The sequence below is a fragment of the Callorhinus ursinus genome, unplaced genomic scaffold (genome assembly GCF_003265705.2).
Source record: "Callorhinus ursinus isolate GAN/ISIS: 27379988/994484 unplaced genomic scaffold, GSC_fseal_2.0 scaffold8, whole genome shotgun sequence".
Taxonomy (NCBI): domain Eukaryota; kingdom Metazoa; phylum Chordata; class Mammalia; order Carnivora; family Otariidae; genus Callorhinus; species Callorhinus ursinus.
Genome location: NW_027397070.1, coordinates 68,299,777 through 68,319,462, shown reverse-complemented (window position 1 = coordinate 68,319,462; position 19,686 = coordinate 68,299,777). Strand labels below are relative to the sequence as shown.

The following is a 19,686-nucleotide window of genomic DNA, read 5'->3' as shown; positions in this document are numbered from 1 at the left end:
GGGGGGGGGGGGGGGGGGGGGGGGGGGGGGGGGGGGGGGCTGGCAGGCGGCAGGAGTCCAGACAGTGCAGCGGGCGGGGCTCACCTGGAAGGGTCGATCACCTTGTAGACAACCCCACGGGCCGCTGTGGCACTCGGCACGCCTGTTGACATGAAGTACAGCTCCCCTTGGGCGAGAAACCAGGCAAGGAGTGAGAACACTGCCTGGGGTATGGTCCCGACCAGGCCCCTGACCCTGGGCCCCCCCAGCTCCCCTCAGGCTCTGGAAGGGACCCCAACCTCAGGGAGGTCTGCGTAGCCCTTCAGGGCCCAGAGCTGGAACCAGAGGCCGAGAAAGAACCAGCTGCCGGCCGCTCTGCTCGGACTTAGCCAAGGTCTTGCTTCCTGCTGGGGACCCAGCCCCGCCCTGGTCCCTGCTTGGCCGCACGCCCAGCGCACACAACCTCTGGGCACAAGTGAGGGTCCGCAGCCCAGCTCCCCAGCCTACTGCTACTGGGTGACTCCAGGCACATGTGGCTCCTTGAGCTTCCGCCTCCTTATCCCTAACGCGGGATGCCTCATGGACGAAGGATTGGAGGAGCACAGAGTAAATGCTCAGTCAATATTAGCTACTGTCGTTGCTATGACGGTCATCCTCCAGGATCCGGGTCCCGCCAAGGCCTTGAGGCCAGAGTCTCTCCACTGACCCGAAGGCACCTCCTGGGCAGGTGACGGGCACAAGAGTACATGCTTGGGGGGTCCCTGGTGTGAACCCCAGCCCCTGCACGTAGCCCCGTGGGAGCACCGGTGGCTCTGGGACAGTCCCACTTGGAGCCTCGGTCGAGTCTCCTCGACCTCTCAGGGCCCCTGGCACCACGGATGCTCTCAGTGAACGTGAGCTCTCTCCCTCCTCACCCTCATCCCAGCCCCTGGCTCTCGCTGCCCGGGAAATAGGCTTCTTTATTCCTATCTTATAGAGGCTCAGAGAGGTTAAGTGACTTTCCAAAGTCACACAGCTGGTGAGTGGTGGAGCCAGGCCTGGAACTCAGGAATGTCTGCTGCCCGCAAGCCCTCACATGCAGGACACATGGTAGCTGGGGGGCACAGACACCTCCCATGTGTGATTCAGTGTGATGGTTCAGCCATGCTTATACATCTGCCTTTGCAAGAGGACAGTGAATGTTCTCCCGAAGATGGGGGCGGTCCCCAAGGAGAGACTAAGACAGAGAGGTGAGAACTCTGAGAAAGGCATCTTTGTGGGGACGGGCAGTCAAGGAGGGCTGCATGGGGGTGGGGTCAGAGAATCAAGGCCCAGGAAACCCAGGGATCTCTACAAAGGCAAAGACGCTGGGGGGGCCAACGTGTGTAACTGGGGTAGACCCAGCTTTGATGGGGAGCTGGGGGCTGGGGAGGGCAGCATGCTGAGTGCTCAGTGACCTCTGACTCCCCTCCAGGGGCACCAGCCCTGCTTTGGTGGGGGGCTGGGGTTGGTTAATTGGTCCCCAAGGTGATACAACCGTACCCTGGCAGGACAGTCCCTGCTGGAGAACCCACAGGTACAGACATGAATTTGCTGTGCAGTCTTGGGCTGTCACTTCCCTCTCTGGGCCTCTTTCTCAAGAGAGGCCTCTGGGAGCCGCTGTCCCCACCTAGCTGTGCAGCCCTCACACCTACTCTCCAGCCCCCTGGAGCGACCCAAGTCTCCCTGCACGTGCTGCTCCCTCTGCCTGGAATGCCCTTCTCCGTGGCCTTCCTTTGGCTGACCAAGCTCGAGCTTAGGGCCCTGCTCTGGGAAGCCTCCAGGCGCCAGGTCGGGTGCAGTACCCCCCACCCCCACCTCTGTAAAGGGACAGGCCTGCACCAGGCACACTCCTTGGCCCCCAACCCCATGCATGAGGGGGAGGGGGCCCACCAGCACTGCCCAGCAATACCCAGGGCCACACTGCCCTCTTCTGTGGTGTGGACTGTCTCTGGAGGACACCAGGCCAGCAGAGGTCCTCGTTTTGCAATTTGCAAGTGTCAGAAGAACAACTAGAGAGCTGGAGCCGGTGGCTGGGGGAGGTTTGTTTGTGTTGGACCCCAGGGCTCTGTGCCTTCCCGGGGCAGCCTGCCCAAGCTCCCTAGCACGCTGTCCCTGGGCCGTGTGATTTCGAGCAGGCTCCTCCTGGCTATCGGTTACTTGATGTCATTCAGAGGGCTGAACAGGGGCCCCTTGGGAACTGCACCTTCCAGGCCCTGCCCCTGGGGTGGGGGTGGGGGGCGCACCTCCTTCCAAAACACATTAACCCCCTACTGACCAAAAGAAAGGGCTTTCAAGGCCCAGTGGGCTTGGGAGGGCAGTGGGGGCTGGGGCTGCCCTTTTGAAAATTTAGATTGTGACGGGTGTCATCCAACAAAGGTTTCCCAGACTTGGGCCTGGGGGCTCTGGGCGCTGGGCCCTGCAGGGGATACCCCTCCAAAGGCCCCTGGGTGGGCGTTGCCTAGCAACCCTGCCAAGCATTCCCCAGGCTCCACTGGGGGCCCCTCAGCTTTTGTCCAGGGACAATTGAGCCAAGGACAAAGGCAGGAGCTGGAGCAGGAGCCAGCCTCCATGGCCCCCCAACCGCTCCCCTCCCTCCCTGTTCCTTGCATTGAAAATACAAGAGCCTGAATGGGAACCCACTAACAAGTGGGTCAGCAAAGGGTGTTCAAGAAGGCGGTGTCTACCCAATTTCTGAAGATAATGTGGCTTAATTTTATAGGCCAGATTTCTTGGTCATGAGGAACCCAGGGTAGTAGAGGTCTGGGATACATTCTTCCCCCACCCATCTGCATTTCCACCCTTACAAACCCTTTCCTGGTTGGCTCACTCCCCGGCCTAGAAGCAGCCCTGCAGGGAGTGGGGGGCTGCGACATTGCTCCCACCTTCCAGATGAGGAGACAGAAGCCCAGGATGGTGAGGACCGATGCCCAAGCAAAGTCTCAGGCTACTGCACACTTGCTCCCCAGCCCGGAGGGGGTTTCAGGCCTGAGACTCCATCTCTGGAATCGCACTCAGGCCAGAGGACCCACAGGGTGGGGGCATCAGTCCTAGGCACGCAGCCTGGATGGAGAGGCCTCGGGGCCTCAGCAGTGCTCACCGGCCTCATCCTCAGCAAAGGAGATGATATGAGGGTAGTAGTTGTTAATGAGGCCCGGGAACGCACAGGTCTGGCCTCGACCCATGCAGATCTCGCTGTACCGCCACTGGCCTGTCTCCATGTTCTCTCGGAGGGACATCAGACGCCTGCAAAGAAGCATGAGCCGTGGGGTCATGCCTGGCAGGGTGCCCAGGGGAACCCCACCCACAATCCATCCACCCACTCATATATTATCCATGCATCCAGGACCATACAGCATTTGCAGGATCCAGGGTAAAATATGCATGCAGGGCCCCTTGTTCAAAAAGTACTAAGGATTTCAAGGCAGCGATAGCAGAACATTAAACCAAGTGTGGGCCCTTCTGAGCATGGGGTCTGTGCATCCACACGGGCTGCACATCCGTAAAGCTGGCCCTTGAGGTTCCCTGGTAGCCTAGTGGTCAGGATCCGGTGCTCTCATAAAGCTGGCCCAGCGTGCAATCTTCAATGGGTACCTCCAATGCAGCAGAAAAGGGCAAGGGAAGGAGACCAGCTTGTCCCCTGCCCCCTCTGCTCAGCCCCAGCCACTGACCCACAGGAGGCAGTCAGGAGCTGCAGAATCCTCCAAGGCTGGTGACCAGAAGTTCGTGCAGACTCTGGAGCTGTCTCCACTCCGGAGCATGAGGTGGAGCTCGGGCATCTTCAGAATATGCTGATCTTGCCCTTACTCCCTTCTCCACCTGTCAATCACCAGGTCCTGCTTGGATGTACCCTCCTCTGGGGAGCCCTCCTGACTGCCCCTGCGCTGGGCACCCCCAGCACCACGCATGGGCTCTCTGAGGCCGGACTGGAGTGGACCAAGCATGGGTCTGTCTCCCTGACTCGGGCCCGAGGTGCTTTCAGCTCTGTTGCCCTTACCCTGGCACAAAGCCTGACCCAGCGGAAGGGCTTGGGAAAAGCTAGCAAAATTAGTTGAATCTCTGTGGTCAGGTGACTTCAGCACTCCTGGGGGACAGCAGAGGGGTAAGGGAGAATCAGACATTGAAAGGGAGGCTTCGGGAAGCCTTGCTGGCTCAGTCAGTGGAGCATGTGACTCTTGATCTTGGGGTTGTGAGCTCAATCCTCACGTTGGGTGTAGAGATTACTTTAAAAAAAAAAAAAAAGAGAGCGAGAGAGAGCGCCTGGGTGGCTCAGTCGGTTAAGCATCTGCCTTTGGCTCAGGTCTGCTCCCAGTGGTCCCAGGATCAAGCCCCACAACAGGATCCCTGCCCAGCAGGGCGTCTGCTTCTCCCTCTCCCTCTGCTTGCCGCTCCCCTTGCTTGTGCACTCTCTCTCTCTGTCAAATGAATTTAAAAAAAGAAAAGAAAAGAAACAGAGGCTTCATCTAGACCCATTTCCGGATGGAAAAGCTGAGTAGCAGGGGCAGACCCTAAGGGAAGGGCGGAGCTTGGAGAGGCCCCTGCATCAGAGGCCCAGCTCAGGTTCTCCCTCAGCTCCAGCTGCAGATGTGCTGGCCACAAACCAACCTTGAGCCAGCACCCTGCAAGACATGGGGATTCTCTGGCCAGCCTCGAGCTTCCTTACCTCCTTGTTTTCACTCCTGGGGAACCCTGTTCAGCTTCCTCATGTGGAGAGGCAAGGGTGGGAATAATTTTTTGTTCTGTTTTGGTTTTTCTTTAAGTAGGCTCCATGCCTAATGTGGGGCTTGAACTCACAACCATAAGATGAAGAGTCTCATGCTCTACCAGCTGAGCCTGCCAAGCGCCCCAGGTAGGAATAATTAGGAGTCACCAGATATTGAACGCAAGTGCTGTATGCGTCCTAACTGACCCAGTCCTCAAACCCTAGGAAGCGAGTACTATTATCATCTCCCTTTTACAGATGGGGACGCTGAAGCACAGAGAGGTGACATACCCGACCCAAGGTCACACAGCTTATAAGTGGGCCAGGATCAGACGCAGGCAATCTCAGCTGCATTTTTTTTAAGATTTTATCTTTAAGTAATCTCTACCCCCAATGTGGGGATTGAACTTATGGCCCTGAGATCAAAAGTCACATACTCTACTGACTGAGCCAGCCAGGGAGCCCCCTGAACTTAAAAAAAAAAAAAAAAGTCTTTACTTGGGGCGCCTGGCTGGCTCAGTCAGTAGAGTATGTGACTCTTGATCTCGGGGTCATAAGTTCAATCCCCACGTTGGGGGTAGAGATTACTTAAAAACAAGATAAAATAAAATTAAAAATGAATAAATAAAAGGAAAAAAGTTAATTATTTTTTAAAAAATCTTGACTTATTTTTTGAAGCAATTTCTATACCCCACATGGGGCTCGAACTCATGACCACAAGATCAAGAGCCACATGCTCTACCAACTGAGCCAGCCAGGCGCCCCTCAGCAGCACTTTTAAGCCTTGTGCCAAGTGTATGTCTTCCTAGGGCCTCTAGGGCCCTCAGTTTTCTCCTCTGTACAATGGGAGAATGAGGTGGTCATGAGGCTCCACAGCTCTCTTTGGGGAAGAGTCTGACCCACAGGCTTAGGAGATATGTTCTCTTTTCTCCCTCCAAAACGTGTTGGGGTGCGACACATCCCAACCCCCACCTCATCCAAACACACACACACACACACACACACACACACACACACACACACACACCCTTTAGGGGCTCAGTGGGTGGGGAAGCACTGCCATAGAGTGTGGGGATTGGGCAGCAAGGCGCCAGAGGCCCCCATGGTCAGACCCTGGCTGGAGCACCAGCTACCCCCTCCCAAGCAGAATGACCTCTCCAGCCTCTTCCGGACGAATGCTCCCTGGAACCCCAGTCAGTCAGTGCAGTGACAGACACGTCCTGGATTTCCCCAGAAGCCAGGTGGCCCAGAGTCCGTCGAGGAAGGCGTTCATGTTCCCCCCACCCCCACCTTCCACCTCTGCCCTTCCTGCCCCTCGGAACCTCAGTCAGGCCCGGAGCCCATGAACCTCGGGTGGGAGGGGAAGACCATCGGATCTGCACTTAAACAAGCATCCCGTCCTTAGTCGGGAGCCGTGCCTTCATGGTGCCGCCTGAGGCAGCCAGCAAGGCTCAGGAAAGGTATCAGGAGAAGAGGGGGCGGGCTGGGTGTTTGCTGAGATGTGACTCCAGACTTCTTCCCAGAGGAGGACACCTGCTTGGCTCCGGCTGGGCGGTTCGGGTCGGAGAGCAGCTACGGTGGGCTTGCACCTGCGCATGCTCACACGCACAGCGCACCTGTACTCCGCTTTTTACAGAAAGCCAGGGGCAGCAGCGCTTTAGCGCAGGGGCCACTTACCCACTCATAAAATCACCGAAAATGTAGAGGCCGTTCAGGTTGGGGTACTCACAGCCCCGGTACACATAGCCTCCCGTGACCGACTTGCCCAGTTTGTGCGGGTAGGCGAAAATCGGCAGCACGTCATCTGCACAGGGGGGAGAAGCTGGGATGAGCTTGAGGGTCAGCCCCTCCCCCGCAAGGAGCTGGGCAGGTGGTCTGAGTCTGGAGGGGCAAGGGGAGGTGAGGTCACCGGGAGGGCCCGAGTTGGGGGCCCCAGAGTGTCACGGACGGAGGAAGGTGCTTACAGCTTGGGTAAAGCAGGGCAGAGGGAGCATGGGTTTGCGAGTATGGGGGTGGGTGGGGAGATCCAGGATGGGCGATCCACGGGGTGGGGGACGGATCCAGGGGCGTGGGGGGCAGAGGGAGGCGCTGGGCACAACCATGGGGGGGATGCAGATCCGGGGTGGTGGGCCCCCGGGGGCGCGGAGAGGGTCGGGGGTGGCGGTCACCGAGGGAGGTGTTGGCGCACAGCTTGCGGTCGTAGCACTCGAAGCCTTCGCGGGCGCGCCAGCCGTAGTTGCGGCCGCGCTCCACCAGGTCCACCTCCTCGAACTTGTTCTGGCCCACGTCTCCGCAGAAGAGGCGCCCGCGGCCCGCGCCGCTCGTCAGGTCGCCGCGGTCGAACGAGCAGCGCCACATGTTGCGCACGCCCAGGGCGTAGACTTCGGGCCGCGCGGCGGGGTCGCCCACGAACGGGTTGTCGCGCGGGATGCGGTAGAGCGGGCCGCGCTCGTTGCGGTCCACGTCGATGCGCAGCACCTTGCCCAGCAGCGCCGACCTGCGGGCCGGGGTGGGGGCGGGGGGGGGGGGAACAGGGCGCGGCTCAGGCTCGCCCAGTGCCAGGGCTCGCCCCAGGGCACCAGGGCGGCCCGCGGCAAGTGCCAGGCCAGGTCAAGGCCAGCCTGCGCTGTGGGGCCAGAGACCCTGGTTCAGGTCCTCCCTAGCTGCTTACCAGCTGGGTATCCGCATTCATTCATTCATTCATTCATTCATTCAGCATTTACTGGGCACCTTCTTATGTGCCAGGCTACGGGAAGGGAAGGGTTGGACATACATACCCTCTATTGTCCCATCTAATCCTCACCACCAAACTTTTAGGTCGGTGAGTACTACTGTGATCCCCCCTTAGAGATGGGGCAGCTGACCTCAGAAAGGTCACATAATGTGCCCTGTTGTCATACCGCTAGTAAAGAGCAGGCTGGGATCCAGCCCAGACGGCGGGACCACAGAAACCCAAGCTCTTGGCCACAACACTCTTTCCAACTTCCCCATGCCTGTCTCCTCTCTGTCGTGTTAGGGAGCTCCCTCACCCTCCTGCCTCCTTACAGGGTTGTCCCAGGGAATGAAAACACTCCTAAAAATGACTCAGATGTACTGTTTTCTTCCAACACCCAGGACAGTGACCGGCATGTAATAGGTGCTCATTCAGTGTTTGGCGAGTGAATGGCTTGCAACCAAAGTCAAGTGCACCGTACAGAAGTACAGGGTAGGGCTCGGGGGCGGGGAGAGAAAACACGGCAGAGCTCAGCAGGAAATGGGAGGCTGAGGTTCTTGCTTTCTCTCTCACCATCAAGGGCATCGGGGAAAGAACCACCCCATGTGAGTGAGCCAGACAGGCCTCAGAAGCCCTTCGCCCTATACTCTACACCCACCACCCCTACCTCAAAGATGAGGCCACCCAGCCTGCAGAGGGGACAACTTGCCCTCTCCCCCAGGCAGCTCTGGGCTGGAACCTAGGCCACTCCCATGGTACCAGGCGACATCTGCTTCTGGGGCCCCGGGAGTGAGGAGACCTCAGAACTCGTGCTCCAGAGCACCTCCTTACCACCCGGCTCTTCTCCTCGCTGGGAGCACCCCCCTCCCCACCCCGGCTGCTTGCGTGCACATTTGCTGCAGCTGTGTACCCTCATTCCAGCCTAGCGTCCGCACCCAAGCCTCCAGCTCACCATCAGACATCTCACCAGTGTCTTCTCTAACCGTGTAAGAGGCTCCCACCCAAAGATGCCCCACGGTTAATCCCCCATTGTGGTCTTTTAGGTCTTGCCCCAAGGAGTCCCCCTGACACGCTCCAGCCTGCTCGGCACCAAGCCGCAGATCACACCCCTGAGCCCACACGCTGCGCAGCCGGCTTCACGATGGAAGTGGGCAAAACTCATAGCAGCAAAATAATGTTTTAAGTTCTGTCCAATTACCCACAAATCCTTAATTTCTGTTTTCCCCACTACATCGCTAAACACATCCCAAACATGAGAAGGCTGCAGTGATTCTTACACTGTCACGTATGAACGGGTGCATCACAGATTGTGAACACTTTAATTACTGTAATCAACATCATCCTCGCTATTTTTACTTTCTGGGCTAAGGAAGGTTTTGTCATTTTAGCTAAGAGAATGGAGGAGGCTGCCCTAGATATCCTCATTGACTGTGTGTGTGTGTGTGTGTGTGTGTGTGTGTGTGTGTGTGTGTGTGTGTAGTAGAATATTGGCAGGCCATCTGCTCAAGCCAAGAAGTAAGTAATGACAGCAAGACTATGCCTCAGTTTCTGGGCCATTGCTGGTGACCCTTGGGGCAGAAGACCCTCAGGCTCATACAGCCCCGCTCCGGCCAGCTCATGCTCCCCATTTGGTCTGGGAAGGCTCCCTTTCCTTCCTCTGGTTCAAGCAGGGCTGGACTGACTTCCAGCTCTGTGATATCCCTTATCAGGCACTTGTGACAAGTGGGTTCTGGGCCTGGCCCTCCATAAACAAGATCACCTTCACTCCTCACGACAAGCCTCCCCCTGGAGATTATATTCTTCTCTCTAACTGGTGAGTGGAAGTGACTTGATGGGGGTCCCCCACTGGCTAGCGGCAGACTGAGCTGGGGCCCAAAACCCTTTCTACTGCCCTGTGCTGCATGGCTGAGGAAGGAACTCCCCCTCCAGAAGAGTATGTGAACCAACCCACCGGCCAGCCAAAAGCAGAACATACTTGTTTTGGGCATTTCCAAACTTTCCAAAGGGGTCTCCAGCCATCCCGCCATCACCAGTAAAGATGTAGAGGTACCCATCGTCCCCAAACAGCAGCTGGCCCCCGTTGTGGTTCGAGGCTGGTTCTTCAATCTCCAGGATTATCCTAAAAGAAGATAAGCCACCCCCACCAAACAAACAAACAAACACCAACCTCAGCCAAAAACACAAAACAAGATCACAGCAATAAAACCTCCTCTCTCTTGGATGCCATTTCACAGTTGAAAAGACTTTTCATATATTTAATAGCAAGTGATTTTTTATAAGGATCAAGTAGGCTGGGCAGGGATAATTCACTCCATTGTGCTGAGTAACCAGAGGCTCAGAGAGGTTGAGCAACTTGCCCGAGGTCACACAGCCCACAGGTAGCAGAGCTGGGACTAGAACTCAGGTCTTCCTACTGCTCCCCACCACTATCTCCCCAGTTATGATCATGCAAAACTGTTGACCCAGTCACTGGCACAACTGGTTTCTTCATAATTGTAGCTACCCACATACCAGCCACTTAAGATGAGCAATTTCTACACACCCCTGTCGTTCATTGTGTACTGTTAATTTCTAAGGAGGTGCGCTGCACGGTGTGGGTTGTGCTCAGCTACACACTCAGCCCCTCGGCCATCTTCTTTACTGCCGTGGCCCTTCCGCTACCTGGCCGGCCCCCAAGCTGGCTTCTGGTTAGGGCTTGCCAGTGGAGAGCGGAAGGGCACGAGGGAGAAGTCACGCTTCGTCGGCTTCTGGTGCTGTCTCCGGAAGTGGTCGATGCAGGAATGGGAACAGTGGCTCTCGAAGATGGACTCTTGGGCTCCACCCAGACATCTTGGAACCAGGAGCAGCAAACTTAGCAATGCAAACATCTCTTCCCTTCTGTTCCCCTGGCTTCTTGCAATTACTAATCTTCCGGTAACTTTGACCTTTCCCTTTCCCTTCTCCAGATCCTCCCAATACCTTTGTAGCCAACTCCCTGTTTGTGAGGTCTTCCAGGATTGGTCATTGACTTACTAATCCCTTATTAATACAGATAAGAAAAACCAAGGCACAGAAAGGTCAAGTAAATTGAACCCAGGACTTGAGGGCTCTAGGACCAAGACTGGAAGCCTTTCCGTTGAGGCTAACACACAAGACTTGGGGGGTGAAACAGACCCCCAAACTCCAAGTCTTCCCTGGAGAGGACAGCTCAGATTGCGAGGTGTCCACCTACCATGGGGATCTCAGCCCTGGGAACAGGGACTGACCGCTGACTCAGGCAAGGATGACCACTCGGTCCTGGCCCCTCCCGGAGCCCCTAACTCTTCCCGTGGGAGTCAAGTTCCAGGCTTGTACTTGACAGGTCCCCAGAGGACCCTCACTGAACACCCACTCTGAAATAGGCTCCTCTGTATACTGTGTGTCCCACCTTCAGTTTTTATCAGGAATCACTTTTTAAAAGTCACGAGTGAAGCACATCCATTCGGTCCCTTTGCTTCTCCTCTGTGAGAGCCGTGTGATAAACTTGGTGTTTCTTGGAGAACGGGTTGTACAGCCACGTGTCAGATAATGAGAATTAAGTTTACTCCTTTTGCTCTGGCTGCCAGGATGCTCAGAGTCAAAATTAATGCTGTATGACAAGACCTGTATTAGCCCTCATGTTAACCAGCCTATTTGATTCCTTCTCCTTTTTATACTTTCAATGTCAAGATTTTACAGTTTTGTTAAATGCCCAATGTGCCATTGTTTGCTTATTTGCCTCAGGTTAGTCCCGGTTCGGCCCCTACCTGCTCTCTACTTCAGAGACTCAGATCCTGCAAACTACACTTCCCATGCTCCTTTGCTGGCTGGCCTCCAGCTAGGGTCAGCCAATGGAAGGCACTGGCAGGAGACTGGAAGGTGGGAGGAAGGGAGAAGACAGGGTATTTCTCCCCATCTCTCTCTCTCTCTGCTTGGCCAATGTCTTGGCCATAGATGTCTTGCCCCTCCTCCATGGCCCCAGGTCCCCTGCCCAGGCCCACTGTGGTTCCAGCGGCCACTGAGTGGCCCCAGCTCTGGGGCTCTAGCAACCCCATCTTCTCACCTTGTCCCTCCAGCCTAAAAGGTGGAGGCAGCTTCCTCCCGTTGGGAAATTCAGGGTTACCTTACTTCCTCCCCAAGATGCTCTTTCATTTCTAAGGCCTGAGTAGCTAATTCCCAGTATCCAGTCCTGCCTGTTGACCTATCTACCTGGCACAGGGTTTATTTTCCTGTTGGACCCAGACTGACGCATACGCCCTTCCTGCCAGGTTAGGTCAAAGCGGTTTTGAGAACAGTGGGGGGCGCAGATAACACGCAGAGAGGAGGCCCGTGTTGAGAGGAGTGGATAAGCCTGCTGGGGGCAGGGGGGCAGAGGGTCCAGGGGAGGAGAAGCGGAATGTGGGGCTCAGAAGACAGACACACCCGGGGATTCCAGCTCTGATGTTTCCCAGCTGCGTGGCCTGGCAGGTCATTTTACCTCTCCAAGCCATTTCCTCACCTGGGAAATGGGGAGTATACTACTACCCCCACTGGGCGTGAGGAGAATCGAACGGAATGAACCACTTACAGTGGCTGATCCAGGAGTCTAGACATGATCCTGGGATGCTGTTTTGCGACTGTTCTTCCCCTGAGCCCACAACACGGCTTAGCCCCCTCACTGGAGGTGATCAAGGATTTAAGACGGGTGCAGGCACACCCCATAGATTGGTCCGGTCCCACTGGTGCGAACTGGTGCCGGCCAGCCAAATATCAGCCCTGCCCACCCCCCTGTCACCCCCCCTGGGGGAAAGCACCTCTCAGAGCTGTGGTCCACGGTGTTCATGTCATCTGCGGAGACCTGGAACTCGCTGATGCGGATCCACTCGTCGAAGCCAAACCCCACTGAGTAGTAGACGTAGAGCTTGCCGTTGTGCCGGAAGCTGGGGTGGAAGGCTATGCCCAGGAAGCCCCGCTCGTCACCCTCCCAGGGTGAGGTGAGCACGGCCCGGCTGATGTTCAGGAAGGGCTTCTCCAGCCGGGAGCGGTCCGGCAGGTAGGCCCACACCAGCCCCACCTGCTCGGCCACGAAGAAGCGGTGGGTGCCATCCCGGGCGTGCACCATGGCCACGGGGTTGCGCAGCCTGTTGGCCACCTCTTCCAGGCACAGCTGCAGGCAGCCCTTGGCGTCGGCCACCACGCGGCCCAGATTGGAGTTGAGGTTCTCATTGACCAGCAGGTGGGGGAAGCAGTAGTCCGTGTCGTCCAGCGACAGGTAGCGGCAGAACTTGGCCTGGTTGCCCTCCAGGGCCCAGAGTTCTCGGTCCGGTGACAGGTGGCGGAACAGGCCCCGACACGTCTGCCACATGTCCAGACAGTAGTCCTCGCAGAGCCCGGGCACGGTCCGCAGGGGCGTGGACGGGTCCTCGGCGTCGTAGAGGTGGGCCGCGTACGGCGAGCATTCCTGCAGAGACAGGGCCGGCCCAGGGATGCTGTGTGCAGGTGCACACCAGCTGTGTGACCACTGGCTGGGTACCCACCTCCTAGAGCCTCAGGCTGCTGGTCTATAAAATGGGGGCAACGTGGGCGCCTGGGTGGCTCAGTCGTTAAGCGTCTGCCTTCGGCTCAGGTCATGATCCCAGGGTCCTGGGATCGAGCCCCACATCGTGCTCCCTGCTCTGCGGGGAGCCTGCTTCTCCCTCTCCCACTCCCCCTGCTTGTGTTCCTGCTCTCGCTATCTCTCTCTCTGTCAAATAAATAAATAAAATCTTTAAAAATAAATAAATAAATAAATAAATAAATAAATAAAATAAAATGGGGGCAACGCCATCTGTCCAGCAACACGGGAAGTCTCACTGCGGGCAGCAACCCTCAGCTTCCTATCTCCTCACCTCTTCCTCTTGCCTTAATGTTCCTATTAGCACAAATAACCACAACTATTACTATTAATACTGGCGGCAGCAACTGCCCTGGAGCACCTACTGTGTGCCAGAAAAGGTTGGAGGCAGTTTTATATACGATGCCCTATGTCTGCCCTATATCTGCGTGACTTACTCCTTCGCTTTACCTAGCTCCCCACACAAGGGACACCACCTCGGAGACCACACATCCATCACCCCCGCTACCTCCTAGCCTCTGACTCTGCTTGAAAACAACAACAACCCCCCCCCAAGAAACCCCAAACCCAAAAGCTTACCATGACCCGGTATCATAATAAAAATTAACATGTTTGCGTGTTTACTGTCTGTCTTCCTTGGAACCTAAATCCCACGAGGGCAGGAGTTTGGCCTGTCTGGTCACTGTGTGTCCCAGAACCTAAGACAGTGTCTAGCACATCGCAGGCCCAGAGTGAATGCTTAGGGAATGTGCTGGATACTAACTTACCCGACCTGCCCTTAACGGTGAATGGTGCTCCTATCTCTGTTACTCAATCTTCACAAGGGCCCATGAAGGGGAGAGTGTTACAGATGGGGAGACCGAGGCACAGGCCAATGTCATTCAGTGCCATTGGGTCAGCATGGAGGAGTCGGGGTTTGGTCTGGGGTCGACTCCGCTCTCCCCTGTACCATGGAGGCTGGCTCATGTACACGGGCAAGGTGGTAACACCCATGCCCACATGTCCCCCTGGCCCCAGACCCCTCTTCCTCCATTGCTCAGGCACCTCAGGCAGGGTCCTGGGCTGTCCTCTGCTCTGGGGAAGATGGAACAGCCGCCCTCGGTCTCCCCAGCCTCCCACCGAGGGCTCCCCCTCTGATGAGACACTGGGGACGCCACCCGGTACCCATATGGGCACGATCTGGAATGCAGAGAGGTTCACGTCTCCTGGGGCAAAACTTTGAGCCCTGAGAGGAGGGAGCTGTTGGATAAAGTGTTCTGCTCTCCTCCCCACCCAGCAGACGGTCCTGATCTGCAGGTGGGATGGCTTCTTGGAGCCACGCTCCCACCAGTTCAAGCATGCGTTGCTCTGAGCAGTCGCCAGCCCAGAGCTGCCTCCTTGGCTCGGCTTTCCCTGGACCCCATCACTCGTGTTTCTGGGTCCTCTCACCCCAAGAAGGAAATGACCCACGAACTTTGCCCCAGGTTCTGCTTTCTGGGAACCCAGGTAGAGGTGACAAACCTGACCAGACCTCTCCCCAGCTTCTAGCCTCCTGCACCCACCCCCCCAGAACTGAGAGGATCCCCCAATCACTCCCCCCTCCAGCCTGAGAGCTAACACAGGTACCAGCACCCGCTGATCCAGCTCTGCCCACAGCTCTGCCGTCCGCTCCCACCTCGGGCCCACCTTCTGTTTCCTGACCCTCCCGGCCAGTTTCACCTCTGAGCCTCAGCACACATTGTTCCCCTCATAAGCATGCCCTTCCCTCAAACACAGTGCTCTATCTGTCCTTGAATAATAACCATGGCCAGCCTGGAGAAACAGTACTAACAATAATAACAACCCTGGGCACTTGGGCAGATCATGGGCCAGGGCCTTGCTGGGTGCTCCAGTGAATCTACATTTTCCCCCCAAGGCAACTGACTGCCGCCAGGAGGTATATTCTTAGTCCCATTGTACAGACGGGGAAGAAGAAGCTGAGAAGGGAGCCCCTAATGAAGGTCACGGGACAGACTGAACTTAGTGGGGTTGGAGGGTGGGAGAAAGGGAAAAGCCGGGGCATTTGCCCAGTCTACTGGCTGGCTCCTAATACCACCTCCAAAGCCTAGTTAAGTGTGCCCCACCCCTGCCCAGAGTAGGGGCCTCAGCTCTGCAGGCTCTATAAGCACCTCCCTCGGTTAGAGCCTCTGACCTGAGCTGAGGTCATTATTTATGTCTGTGCCTGGCACCCTCTAGCCCCCCTGCCCTGCCATGAGCTCAGCAGGCCAAGGTCTGGACTGACTCAGCTCTGGACCCCGAGAGGCCTCGGGGGATGCTCGTCCCGCACTAGGGGAGGCCCTCGCAGCCACACACTCGCCTCCTCACTGGCAGGGCCAGGCTGGGTTCCAGCAGGAGGCCTCGAGGGGCAGAAGGTGGCAGACTGCCCTCTTGCGTGTGCGTTCAGGCTCTGGGCCAGGGGCGACTTCCACCCTGTAAACAACTGTGGTCACACCACGGCCTGTCCTCCTTAGTGCTACTGTGAGGCTGAGGGCCACTTAGCGATGTGTGGTTCATCTCTGGTCAGTCACTGTCCCGGGCCCAGACGAAGAGACCACGTTTCACATGTCCCCCTTTGCCGATGAGGCCTCTGTGCAGCACCATCTCTCCCACGGTTCCCCGGGAGCCTCCTATGCGTCCAGCCAGCAGCTGTGGATGGGCCAGGAGGGTCTGGGTGCACACATGCCTCACTTAATTTTTGCAAGGTAGGGTCACTGTGACTCCCGTTACATGATGAGGAACTGAGGCTCTAGGAAGGCCATGTGCCAAGAAGTGGTCACACCAGGGCTCAGGCTCAGCCCTCACGATGTGCTGACTGGGGCTCTTCCCAGATTAGTCAGCAGTGTTTCATTCGGCAAGTGTTTACTGGACACGGACTGTGAGCCAGACACCATCCTCAGCTCCAGAGACACAATGGGAAGCAGAAGAGACTTCTGGAAGCCAGTCTCAGTGCCCTCCACTCATCAAAGCCCAGCCCAGAGCTAGAGAGGGAGCCCAGAGGGCCGCCAGGGAGCCAGGCTGGAATTTGAGCATCCATGCTTCCAGCGCTGGGCCTGGCAAGCCCTTACTCGTGGCCTAGGCACCCTTACTTACACACAGTGCAAACCTGGTGCTCAGACCTGAGTAACCCAAAAGCAGGACGGGGCAGGGGGGTGTAATGATAGCTGCTGGCAAGGATGCTCAGCAACTGGCCCCACAGCAGTCCGCGGAGGAGGCAGGAGAAAAGCCAAGAAAAACCGATCTAGTATCACACTGCTCAGCCGCCTGGGCCATCCAGCGTGGGAGCAAACAGCTTGCTGCCCTGAAATGGCCACTGTGGAGTTGCTGACATCCATGACTCATGGGCCTGAGTCCCGGAGGTCTCTAATGTCTAGCACCTATTCCTTAGGAAGCCTGACTCTTTGTACGCAGTGTTCTCTTGGGAGGGTATTCCCTCCTCTCCCATTTCCACATCCGCCAAACTCCTATTCATGACTCCAGGCCTAACTGAGAAGTCTTCTCTGACTCCTCCATCCTCCCAGGGCCCTGAAAACAGGCAATATGACAAAGTCATTAAGGGAAGGGCTTTGGAGTTAGAGTGCCCTGGAGACTGAGTTTACTGTTCCCTGCGTGACCTTGGGCAAGTTCCTTAACCTCTCTGTGCCTGTGTCTTCATCTGTAAAAGGGGGAAGGAATTCCAACCTCATAGTTGTTGGGAGGAATAAATGAGATGATGCATGTGTTGTTCAGTAAATGCTCAAACAGTATGAACTATCAAGATGCAATGCAATGTTTCCTCTTCCAGGAAGCCTTCCCTGACTTTTCCAGGGAAAGTGCAGCCTTTGTCCCCATGCCCCATGGTGTTCAGTCACCCTTGGGAAGCCTTTTGTGCATTGTGTGTCTGTCTCCTGACTTGAACAAGGGGACTTTTGAGGCTGGGCTTGTGACTTGCCAACTGCCTCTGGGCCCAGGCCCCAGCACAGGGCCAGCTCCTAACAGGCTCTGGGGAAACGTCTGTCCTGTACATGCACCTGCAGAGCATGTTCCACGTAGATTTCCATCAGAAACCAGACTTTGATGCCTTCAGGTTATGCAGAGAGGCAAGCTCAGTTAACTTGGAAGGTTGTGGTATGGATGCTAGGAACCCGGGTACCATGTGTCACAAGCTGCCTTTTCTCCTCTTGATGACACAGGCATCCATTGGATGAGGGCGAAGCCCTCGGAAAGAGTCTGAAGGGACCAGGAGGGACAGTTGCCCTCCAGCTAAGGAGCCATCTGGGCATCCGGAGGAGTTGCGGGTGCCAGATGGGGGCAGGTTCTGGAGGGGACTGTGGGAGTGAGCATGTTTTCATGGTCTCTCTCCTGTCTGGAGCCAGTCTCCCTACAGCAGATGCAAATGCTTGAAGGCTGTCATTGACTGAACCTTGTAAATAAGGCACCGTGGCCACCTCCTGGGGTGGAAATCAGGAGGTGCTGAATCCAGACACGGCCTTGGCTCACAGACAGCATGGTCCTCCCTCCAGCACTCTCCTGCCCTCCCTTGAGGCCCTGCCAGAGAAAGTGTGATCCAATCTCCACTCCTCTCCAAGTTCACTCCAGACATGAGGTCACTCTCAGAGACGCCTGGGGTAAAATGCTAGTGGCCATTCCACCCCTGGTTGCTCAAGGCCAAGCCATGCTGGGAAGATTCCCAAGGTAGCAGGACTGACCCTTCCCTTCCTCTTCTGAGGACCCACCCACCTGATTTGCTCTGCTGAGCCTGGCACATAGTAGGTGTTCAATTAACAAATGTGGAGTGGCTACATGAACCCAGCTATGTGACCAGGGGTGGGAGGGGCTGGGTTCCAAGGAACCCCCAGGCTAGTGAAGGAGGCAGATGCTTGACCATACCACTCTGGCTCCCCTGAGATGCACAGCACTGGGGCTGAGCAGAACTTACCGCCCCCCCCCGACCTTTGCTTTCTGGCGCTCCTCAGGGCCCCCTTCCTCATCCACTCCTAGCGCCTCTTATTTCTGACCCAGATGGCCCACCCACACTGGCACCAAGTGTGGTCCACGTGCCCACCATGGCCATAACCGAGCTGTGTGACCACTGAGCAATCTCTGCCTCTCTGGGCTTTCCCTGAATCGGCCTCTGGGCCCCACTCCGTCCCTGCCTAGGGCCGAGAAGCCAATGGGGGCCAAAGAGGCACTAGAGAAATCTAACCAGAATCAACCACTGAGCCCTAAGTATGTGCCCTTTCGTCTGTGTGGCAACTCCGAGGGACGGCTAAGAGTGCCCCCATTTTAAAGATGACACAATGATGTACAGTGGTGACCTGCCCAGGGTCACACAGCCAGGAAGTGGCAGGGCCAGGATTAACCCAGCAAGTCTGACTCCAAGCCAGCCCTCCTGCCCCTGCCCTGGCTGGTTGAAGGGTTGAAGCTACGCTGGCCAGCAGGACCCTTCCACCCAGGCTTCTCACTGCCTGCGTGGTGGGCCAGGGCCAGCCTAAGGGCTTCCTGGCCTTGACTCCATTTCCCCAGGGATTCTGGTCAGTCACTTGGGAATCAGACCCATGCAGGAGAAAAAGAAACAGCTAGGGCACAATCCGGAGCCGGCAGAAGTAGGGGCTCTGTCCTCAGAGGGGAGATGGGACAGAGAGGTTACACCAAAGGGATGTCACTCAGGTGGTCTGAAAGGACGAGAGCCCCTCTGCCTGGTGGGGGTGCCCCCAGAGAGAGGGCACAGCAGGAACCTCGGTAGGGGCATGGCAGGCCCGGCTCACCCAGGGTGTGAGCACCCTGCAGTTAGGTCCAGGAAGGGGGCAGGAGCTCGGAGACTGTGTCCTCAGGGCAGGGGAGGGGCCCTCATTGGGAGCAGTGTCCCCCACACCCCTCGGCAAACCCAAGTCCAGCGCATCAACCACGCTCCCTGCTCCTGGCAGGTCCAGGCTGCTCCCACCTCCCCTGGGGGCAGCACGGGCAGCACTGAGCGGGACAAAGGCTTCCCATCCTGGTACCCCCATAAGGGCGGGGCTCCTCGAGGCCAGGACACTGCGGGGCTGACTTTAGGAGGTCCCGGGACACAGGGGCCCCCAAACTCCAAGGGACTGATGACATCGGTGTGTCCGCCCCTCTTGTTCCCAAGGGGAAACTGAGGCTCAGAGAAGGCCCAAGTCACGAAACTTAATGAATGGCAAAGCCCGGCTCCCCGCCCCGCGCCGAGAACCCCGCCCGGGGCCTCAGGGTCCCAAGCCCGCCGCCCGCCCTCGATCGCCACCCGGCGGGGCTGCCCCCGCCGCCCTCCCGCCGGGCCACCGAGGCCCCGACGCGCTCCCGCTCACCTGGCACAGCAGGTCGAGCGCGTAGCCGGCGCACGCGGCCCACTCCGCGGCGTCCACGCGCGCCGCCAGGGCTCCGAAGCGGCGGGCCAGCGCCTCGTCCTGCTCCGGGGTGCAGCAGCCGAAGGCCGAGTACTGCGCGCAGAAGCGCAGCGGCTGCGGCGGCCGGAAGGGCGGCCTGAAGTCCAGGCACTGCGGGTGCGCCGCCGCCCCGAGCGCCCGCAGCGCCAGCAGGGCCAGCAGCGCCCCGGGCCCGGCCCGCCCGCCCGCCATGCCGCCGCCGGCGTCCCGCTCCGCCCCGGCCCGGCCCGGTCGGCGCAGGAGGAGGCGGGGGGCGGGCATCCCGGCCCCGCGCGCCCCGGGAGCC

The 19,686-nt window shown here is 57.6% G+C and overlaps 1 protein-coding gene across 1 annotated transcript in view; it reads right to left on the bottom strand.

Moving 5' to 3' along the window:
- HHIPL1 (HHIP like 1) overlaps positions 1 to 19,592 on the bottom strand; it is a 30,045-nt gene extending 10,453 nt beyond the window's left edge. The window contains exons 1-7 of the mRNA XM_025870434.2: positions 19,323 to 19,592; positions 12,203 to 12,849; positions 9,388 to 9,531; positions 6,868 to 7,196; positions 6,377 to 6,503; positions 3,098 to 3,243; positions 85 to 166 (exon numbers count right to left, since the gene is read on the bottom strand). Of these exons, the coding sequence (XP_025726219.1) occupies positions 85 to 166; positions 3,098 to 3,243; positions 6,377 to 6,503; positions 6,868 to 7,196; positions 9,388 to 9,531; positions 12,203 to 12,849; positions 19,323 to 19,592 (1,745 nt within the window). The remainder of the gene's footprint in view (positions 1 to 84; positions 167 to 3,097; positions 3,244 to 6,376; positions 6,504 to 6,867; positions 7,197 to 9,387; positions 9,532 to 12,202; positions 12,850 to 19,322) is intronic.
- Between the last annotated feature and the right edge of the window lie 94 nt (positions 19,593 to 19,686).